This window comes from Dreissena polymorpha, chromosome 11 (assembly GCF_020536995.1).
Source record: "Dreissena polymorpha isolate Duluth1 chromosome 11, UMN_Dpol_1.0, whole genome shotgun sequence".
Lineage (NCBI taxonomy): Eukaryota > Metazoa > Mollusca > Bivalvia > Myida > Dreissenidae > Dreissena > Dreissena polymorpha.
This window is the reverse complement of record NC_068365.1, coordinates 72,798,905-72,809,183: the sequence shown is the minus strand read 5'-3', so window position 1 is coordinate 72,809,183 and position 10,279 is coordinate 72,798,905. Positions and strand designations below refer to the sequence as shown.

The following is a 10,279-nucleotide window of genomic DNA, read 5'->3' as shown; positions in this document are numbered from 1 at the left end:
GAACTACTGTAAAAACCTGATTTACAAAATGCTTGTTTTCAATACAATGATTATTTTGTTGATTCTCTTTGTTTTTATTAAATTACGTTTATACAATAACAATCCTCATAAATATGATTGTAGGGTACTTTATTGGTTTGATTCCGAATATAATGCAATATAGCAGCAGTAAATGTATCGACTATTTAGGAAAATTAGTGAACCGTCTGTAAATGACAGATTCATATATGTACGACCCTAAATCATAACTGAAAGGCCCAAATTATACCCGTATGACCCTAAATCACAACTGTACGATCCTGATTAGTACATGAACGACCATGATTATTACCTGTTAGACCCTGAATTATACATGTACGACCCTGAATCATACCTGTCCGACACATATTAATACCAGTACGACCCTGAATCGTACATGTACGACCGCGAATCATATATGTGCGATCCTGATTGATACATGTAAGAACCTTATTTATACATGTACGAACATAATCATACCTGTACGACCCTGAATAATTTATAAACAAGCTTGATTTATACATGATGTACGACTGTGATGTATACATGTACGACACTTAGTAATACATGCATGACGCTGGTTTAGATATGTACGACCCGGATTCATACTTGTAAGATCCTGATTCATACATGTACGACCCTGCTTAATAAATGTACGAAGCAGATTTACACGTGTACGACCCTGATTCATACTTGTAGAACCATGATTTATACATGTACGACCCTCATTCATACACATACGAACCTGATTTATATATGTACGACCCTGATTTATAAATGCACGATTCTAGTTTATACATGTACGATCCGGATTTATACATGTACGAACCTGATTTATACCTGTTTGAAACCGAATCGGTCTTATCATGAAGAATGTTTGATTTACACTTAACCGATTAATGCCTAGTGGACTCTTCCATTCTTCTAAAGTGGATCAATTTATTTCCAAAATTAGGGATGTCTAGTATATTTATTTCTATATGCAGAATATTTCTTACAAAAATTCATTTAAGCAAACAGCACAGACCCTGATGAGACGCCGCATCATGCGGCGTCTCATCTGGGTCTACGCTGTTTGCCAAGGCCTTTTTTTTAGACGCTAGGCATAAATGGGTTAAATTCTATGTGAACAATTCTGGGCTAACTTTACGGTGGAGCTATTTAAACCAGGTTTAAACCCCAGTGCAGTTGCATTACTGCAACAAGGCGGTTTAATATTAATTCAAATGATATCCACACGAAACACTGTATAAATCTTTACAAATATGTAATTGTCTTAAAAAGTTTAATTTACCATATATAAAAGTTATTGTTTCTCAACATAAATATTCCAATTTCAAATGCAATTACTTCCATGGTCCCTAGGCTTCATAGGATATTCCATATATGATCAGTCGTTAGTTATACCTACTTACAATAGTTAGTAGTAGATTAGTACGTTCTTATCATTGAGATGTTTCGCTAACATTTAGTAAGAACGTAATGTTTTTCTCAGCGTTTCCTTGGTGATACAAATGTACTGCTTGTCGTGTTACTTTTGAATTACAACGTCAATAAAACTGCATCCCGCAACTGTCTAGTGTCGTTGACAATCGAATAATTGTGAAGTTCTGTTTGATATTTCGATTACGAAATCATTATTATTTAGTAGTTAAAATTAACAAGAAATATCTTTAAAAAAAAGACATACGGCGTTGATAGTTCAATGAATGAGATCAAGGATAGCGAATGTCTTTTTCTGTGCAGTTCTTAGCTGCATCACACGCATTACGGGATGTTACGCGGAGTTTTCGCGGCTTATTTTACATTATTGCAGATCATAAACCTATAGATACAAAACAGAAAACCAAAATAAGAATGGAAGTGAAATTAAAACATATGAGTAAACCGGCCACACGTGAAGTATCCATATTTATAGGCGCGTTCTTCGAACAAACCTGTTTTAGTGGTGTGTCGGGCATTGCTATTTGATTCGATTATTAACAGTATCGAGAATCATCGCGCTCATGCTTAATACATTAGTCAATATGGTGGAATAATTATTGTTAAATTAATCAAAAATAATATTTATCATTGTATTGTTGAAAACACATTAAGAATCTATTATTGACATACCATAATTATATTGTTGAATATCTTCATTTAACATGTTTCTGGTCTAAAGAAAATTCCAGGTCACCTAGTTTACGGATAGCGTCTTTATTATATAACGATTACCTCACTGGCCGCGAACTCCGGTGATGACCTATATATAAACTCTGACATTCACACACTGGCCGCGAATCGACCCGATACCTCGCGGGTTGAATGCAATCCATTTAAGTGAGGCCTCGCGTCCACTGCTCTTTATACTTTAACATGTTAACATGTTGACAGAAATATGGAAGTAAGTACTAAATATGAGAATATAGCCTTTAAGTATAATCCAATGTTCTGCTAATGGACTAAATGAAGTGTATTCATTCGTACCTAGCCGCGGGAAATTTAATTTGAATTTTATTGGACACTTACAAAGGTCAGGTAAGGTGAAAAGCTGGCTTAATACATCTACGCCGAAAAAATGACTGCGGGGACTTCTCAGTTGATTTCTGTGTTGTCTCTGGTGCGTGGTTGCCATCCACTTGTCGTGCATACACAACGAGCTGCAAGCACCCATTGAAGCAGGCGGATGTTGGCGGGTAATCACCTTGTAGACTGGGGACCGCCCTGCTTGAGGCGGACGGAAGCTTATCAATAAGAAATGGCGGTCTCTCCCCCCGTCGGAGTAAGTCCGTCGCGTCCCTTCGCTTTGCCAAACGAGTTTGGACTTTTTACCTGTAATTACTACCATCTCGTGTTGCTTTCATCGCTGAAAGACGAAGCTGCATTGACCTCCCCAGGTCAATACATATTACACGTTAAAACATACAATTGACTGTCATTACCTTGCGTCGGTCAATGCGAAGCATAAACTTTCACAAACTTAAAAGACGTGTTTACTGTTCAATAAACAGCGAAAAAATGCGAAACTGCGAAATCATGTGTAGCCTCATATGTAAAACTATCGTTTCGAAGCTTAAGTTATGTATTTTATAAAACGATGAGCTTCTTTAAAAATATGTTTATAGTTTCCCTCTACAACTGAAACCATCAACTCGGAAACCTAATAGGAAATCCGAAAATACGTGAAACTGTGAGTAAAAACTTAAAAAAAATTGTTAAGTGTTGCATTACTCTTTTTTTTCATTTTGCAAATTGTACATCAACACTCAAAACAGGTAAAGCAATATGGGCCTGAAACATGATAAACATTTACACATTGGTCTGAAACAAGGAAGTTTAAGAAGCGGACAATTTTGTTGTAACAAATTATCATCTGAGATTCAGATGACACACCAAAACAAAGCGATACAATACAGATAACATTACATGGGCTTATGTTAGTTAAGTTAACAAAAATCTATGATTAGACAATAATTTATACTGATTTATTTTAATTTTAATCATGCACCTATTCATACTCACAAATGCTCAGACAGAAGTATTGTTTAAAAAGTTAATACTTATTCAGTATTATACCTGTTCAACGCGCGTTTACTACCTTACGACTTGAAATACGTAACACAACACCAAGTACTAGATGTGCAATTCGCCAACAAAACAATGCAAGAACATTCCCTCTGCAGGAACGGGATTTGAACGAAAGATCCCTGTTGAAAGCATCCCTCTAGATAATGTTCGTATTTGTTATTTGATTCAGTCGCTTGTTTGCAACAATTTCATTATTTTTTAGCATGCGTTGTGTACTTAAATACGTCCTGGTAAAACATAAATCCACCTGAAAGCATAGCAATTCAATTCATGGTTAAAACTAGCGGCGATTGAAATGTGATATTTTCCTTATTATCCGTACTGCAAACAAAGGCTATCGCCAGCCCGTTCATTTCTATTTATAGGGACATACAAAGTTGCAGTTTCTGTCGTACTGCGCAAGTTGACAAGCTATAACAACCTGTAATCATTTGTCGAGCGTTTACATACTCAAACAGTCGTACGTCACTTAATGTTTAACAATTGACACACAATCTGCAAAAAATATGTAAGGATTTTCGATCGCACTGGATTCACAGCTTTCCTTACGCAGTTGATCAATTATTTCGCTACAAAAACAGGTAAAAAAAATTTTTTTACTGTTTGTATCTTTCTTTAATTTTTGTTTTCTTTTCTTGTCTATAACATATTCCTCTGCTATATGCTTCTTGATCAACATCATTTTAGTTGAGCTTCATACTGCGTCTGTTAGACGTTGGTAATTTAAGCTACATACTGTGGTTGTTAAACAATAATTTTAAACTGACAAATGACGTCCGTTGGGTTGAACTGAATGAACGGTTGCAAATGATTTCAGTTTCACAGCTAGCGGAATGTGAAGAATAGTAATTATACAGGCTAAAAATATGTGATTGTTATGTTATACATCCATACAAATCATGACGGAGCCTGTTTTAGTTTATTTCGATTGATACGATGCCGCTTTTATTTAAGAAAATCTATATTGATTATTAGTCAGATTTCGAGAGTTAATTGTTTCGAACCATGTAAATACATACGTTGTTTAACATTAATGGGTAACGAATCGCTTCTTATTGAAAGATTAACCTGGGCTGGTGAACAAGATAATGCATCGTATCTTATTCAAGGACTTACCTGGGCATGTGAACAGCATATTTGAATTTTTTGTGATAATTATTATGTGCCTAATAATATATAAGCATATGTCAATTTGCTTACCTAGCCTCGCCTCATACGTTTTTTTTAAATTATGACTAGTGAAAACAAACTATAATTTTAAATTTTTGTATAATTGAGATTCATTCTGTCAGTTTGTTTTCCCGCATAATTTCAGTCATTAATGTGTAAGAATAAGTTATTCAAGATGGGCGAGATATTTCATTCGTACACCTAAATGATGGTATGTTTACTGTCACTATCAAGTGTGATAAATTGATTGCACAATACAACTATTGATACAATATTTATAAACAATAACAAAACCAAAAATACGAAATAATTTTATTGCCTATTAGATCTGTATGCCATACGTAAAATACACCATACTTCCGTCGACATTCAAAATCACGCCGACATATAAATGAGTATTTGACACCACACGTTTGCTTTCAAAAGGACCTTTTCACGTTTTGGTAAATTGACACAATTTACAAAAATGTTTCAGATTCTACAATTTTCGTTGTAGTTATGATAGTTGTGAGGAAACAGTAATAATGAACATTTAACATGCTCTAAAATATCCATTATATGCATCTTTTGACGATATAAAAACCTGAAATTTATTAGGCGATTGAATAATTGGGAGAGTTCTGTTGTTGTCGTTATATTTTGTGACACGAAGATGAATGCTTCTATTAAGTATAAAATACATTAATAATTGTATGAGCACGGATGGCCGAGTGGTTTAAGCGTTAGACTTTTACTTCGTGGGTCAGTGTTTCGAGCCCAGTTGAGGGTGACTTTTTTTCTTCTTTTTATTTTATTATTGTTTTTTACTGGAGCTTTTTATGTCCAATGTTTACATTCATCAATATAAAACTTTCAATGAAAAACTTCAATGCATGCCTAAATCTATGAAAATGTCCCTTTAATAATGTGAATGTATGAAGCGCCTGTTCATAAAATGATCTTTCATTAAAATTGACACTTCCCAATTTTAAATCAATAAATGTTGCGGTGTGCTGACCAAATATCGGTAAAAATCAAGCAGTGATACATTCATTATATTGTATAATGCAGAAAAGGCTGTATTCAATATTTGTTAATGATCTAAGCGTCCCTTAGACCATTTGGTACAATTGGTCTTTCTGTTTATATCACAGATGGCGGACGGGGCTGTTCGACATTACACGGAATGGACTCCAAGGCTAATCAGGCGGTCAAGGGTAAGTAACAGTTTAATTGTATGGAAAATAAGTATATCGCTACAGAAATATTGTGTCGCTGTCAAAAACATCTGACTCTAGGTTAAGTTCTACTACTTCTAGGGAGTTCATTCACCATGGTGATCAAATAATGTTGACTCACGTATTTTCGACCATTTCCTTGAATATTTTCGATTAGCGGATTGTTGGATAAACTTTAACTTTAACAAGCCATATTCAAATAAAAGGCTAGATTGCACTTTACCGGTACGCAGTTGTTTACCACTATCGACAAAGCGGGGGTTTGGGGGCGGTTGCCCCCTATACTTAGGAAATATATAGGATAAAGAGGATTATAAGATGTTGCGTTAGTTGTTATGTGTTAGGTGTTAAGGGTTAGGGTTAGGGTACGCTGTTTGATGTTAAGTGTTGCGTACTGGTAAAGTGCAATTGTCCCAAATAAAAGATTCTTTCTTACTATAATATACATATATGTTCCAATATGTCAGAGGATCTATATACCAGCAGCTAGAATGTAGTATTTGTAACTCAGACTGTTTGCTGGTGTAAGATCAAAATATATTTATAGGTTTGATTGAACTTGACTCTATTTTAAAACATGTCTTGATTAAAATTATCGTATACCAACACCAATGGGTTTATTTAAACTCAAGATAATCAATTTGTATATAAAAGTATTAGAAACTGTATAAGTCAGTCCGTTGGTGACGGTACATCTTATATCACGTTATATCAAACATCTAATTCCTTATAAATACACACAATCCAAGTGTTCGTTTGAATCTTCTCAGTACCTTTAATGAAACATACAACGGATTGTGTGAGCGATTCCAGTAGCATTAATTAAAATTAATACTTATGTCTAAATTTACATAAGTTTGCTATTGAATATAAAACAAAAGAGCCTCTTATAAAAATGATTATGAAAGAGATGCGAGATTTTAAGACAGATAAACTACAGGAAAAATACATGCTGCTGTATTATGTAAATTTAGTGAATGAATTCAATTTTTTTATTTCGTTACAGTATGCGTATGAAGATGAATCCCGGGAAACAAGCAACATTATGAATATCCTGGGGTATGGACCCGAGATCAGACAGAAACGCCGAGAACATTACATAGAGATTGATAGGCTGTTTAATACATTTGGAGAGAACTTACTGAGTACGTACATCACTGCGGGGAGCAAAGCGGAGGGACTTACATGTTTATACGATAGCGATATTGACACAATATTTGTGTTACCATATGTTGTGTGTTTGGAAAACTGTTTTGACCAAAGCAATATTCCTTGTCACATCACTATATTAGAAATGAGTTTCAAAATGACAACTGCGGGATATTGTAGAGTACTACTTGGGAGACTTGCTCCTGCAGGCTCTTCTGCTATTCCCGATTCCTTATGTGAAAATGACTGTGGCAACCCTTTATTAAGCAGTGCACTATTTGTAGCTCATTTCAACTACGCATGGTGTGCATCCGGCATGGTCATCCATCCACGTGCTGGTCCATCGTTGCCATGGTCTCATGGTCCTTTCAAAAATGATAGGGTACACGCCATTCGCTGTCACTGTCCAAACATATTGCAGACATGGGCAAATCGAACTCGTCACTGGCCACCATCAGATATTGTAGAGAAAGTGGTTGCGATGGGAGCTTTAGTTACTCCGATCGGGTTTAAAGGCAGCGAACTCAACCATATGGAATGGAGGATATGCTTTAATACTGGAGAGACGGAACTTGTAAATAATCTTAATGACACTCAGATCAAATTATATGTTTTGCTTAAAATGATCGCTAAGGATATACTGAAACCGCAGAAAAAAGAAATCACATCGTACACAATGAAGAATGTCGTATTTTGGCTAGCGGAGAACAACCAATCCTCTTTTTTCCATTCCGGAAGTTTGTTTCATTGGCTTCGTGAGGGACTGAATAACTTACGAACCTCTTTGTCCACTAAGCAACTGCCTTACTATATGATACCTGAACGAAATCTGTTGGCGGAATCTGAACTGAACACTGATCAGCAGCTACTCTGGGTGAGAACTATAGCGGACATGATGGAGGAAGGGCCGAGAATACTACTTAGGTTGAAGATATTCCGACAGGCAATTATCGGGTACCCGGAACCACTTCTGTGGTATAGCAAGATGAGGACTGGAATGGAGATGTGGACGTTGGAGCTTAACAAAAGAATGTGTCAATGCACGGTCACGTGTTCCATGGCTATTGAGACTGATACTATCCTGCAGACATGCATGAAACGTATTTATGAGATCAGTAAAGAGGTCTTGTGCCGTATGTTTCTGGAGGGCAGTTCAGTTAATGATATCAATGTACACGAGGCGATGCTAAGCTAAGGACCTATTTAAAATGTATCGTTGACACATTTTTACATGTACATATATTTTGTGTGTGAACACACTAACAAAGTTTCAAGCAACATCAGCAATAGGGAATTTTAATTAATTATATTTTTAGAAAGTTTCTATATGTACAGTCAAGTCCCTCGCCTTTTTAGATCAGCGTTTGCTGATAATGATTAATGTTTGTAACGACGTTTTTGTATGATTCGAGGAGAAAGATTTCGACTGCTTAACTTAGGTTAAATATTTGATACGTTAAGCACGTTTCAATGAATAAAGAATAACATCAGTGCTAACATGTTCAAATTTTGGTCCCGTTAAACCATTTAATAGTTTGTTTTTTTACATGTATTAATAATGATTTTCTTCAGTTTGGAATTAGCAATATAAACCACTCGTTAAAAGATTATCTGATATATGCACGCATACTGATTGCTATTCTAGAATGTTACTACTATATTTTGTTTTCGTATATTGTATTTACCCAGTTTGTACCATTCCTATTAAATAATGTTTTCCTAAGTATTGTAACGTTAATGACACGATAAGGACCCGAACAAACGCTGGAAATCCGTAGGTTATTCAATAAAACTTATATAACATTTGATTAACAAGGAAGTAAAGAACCTCGATGACCCCAAAGTACTTCACCTGCCTCCATAGTACACATACAAGTTGCTTCTAGAGCGGGAAGACATTTGTGCTAAGATTTAACTGGACACACTTTACTCAAAGTTGGCTTAGGTTAAACAAGATAAACATAACCAAACATCAAATATCCTGATCGTGTTTCATCATTAGTAATAAATAAAACAAGAGATGTGTTTGTCAGAAAAACAATGCCACCTATTGCGCCGCTTTAAAATACAATTTATATATATCATTTGGCAGGTTTAGAAATTATCTCCCTTTTAAGCTTATTACTTTTGGATTGTATTTTTTTACTTTTGACCTTGAAGGATGAATTTGACCTTGACATTTCACCTCTCAAAATTTGAAGCTTCATGAGATACACATGCATGCCAAATATCAAGTTGCTATCTTCAATATTGCAAAAGTTATGGCCAATGTTAAAGTTTTCGGACGGACGGACGGACAGACTGACGGACAGTTCAACTGCTGTGTGCCACCCTACCGGGAGCATAAAAAACTTATTTTCATCAATAATGAATCAAAAATGTTGCTTTAGGAGTGGTAATAACGATTTAAATACGATTTTATTTGGTGATTTAGACATTATTTGCATTTGATTTGATATAGAAATTCTAAAGATGAACATTCGGAGTTTTGCTTATATTGAGTCACAAATGTGGATTATAGTTTAGTTAAAAGATTCGTTCGAAGAACTTAGATGGTGACCTATTTTTTTAAGCACCTTACCCTTTTTTAAACGCTTCCAAACTTATTGTCAAAATGAAAACGCTGACCAAATTTCATCGAGATAGGATGAAACAGTTGACATCTTAAATTGTTTAGTTTTCACGGACGCCAGGCATTAACGGACCACTATTGTCAGGATTAATAAATTGGAGATTTTTGTTCTCAGAAGAGCTAGGAATATCAATAATAATCGAATAATTGTGTTAAAAAAATGAGATTGAAAGCCCGTTTCATAAACAATTCTTAATTTTTTCGTAAGAATTTTGCTATTCTTATGAACGAACGTTTTTACGCCAATTCCTACGAACGTTTCATAAACACGATCGCAAACTTAAGTATTCTTACGAATCTTACGCACGTAAAACCAGTCTTGGTTCTTCAATTGAAGGTTTGGAAAGACGTTATACTATAATTTGGCGCCATCTGTCAGATTAATTCTACGAAAGCAAATAAATCCTAATGATTACGCACATATTGTATTTTTCTATTTTTAAATAAATTTGAAGGCGTAAGCAGAAATCCTGTAAAATGACGTCGACGTCATTTGACAAAAAACGTGTTTTTGCTAGACGTT

General features: G+C 35.1%; 1 protein-coding gene across 1 annotated transcript; it reads left to right on the top strand.

Annotated features, from left to right (window-relative positions):
- The first annotated feature begins 3,982 nt into the window (after positions 1 to 3,982).
- On the top strand, positions 3,983 to 8,742 carry LOC127850899 (uncharacterized). Its single transcript, XM_052384301.1, has 3 exons — positions 3,983 to 4,169; positions 5,892 to 5,954; positions 6,982 to 8,742. Exons 2-3 carry the CDS (start codon positions 5,892 to 5,894, stop codon positions 8,317 to 8,319), a joined length of 1,401 nt encoding a protein of 466 aa, XP_052240261.1. The 5' UTR covers positions 3,983 to 4,169; the 3' UTR covers positions 8,320 to 8,742.
- Positions 8,743 to 10,279: the final 1,537 nt, after the last annotated feature.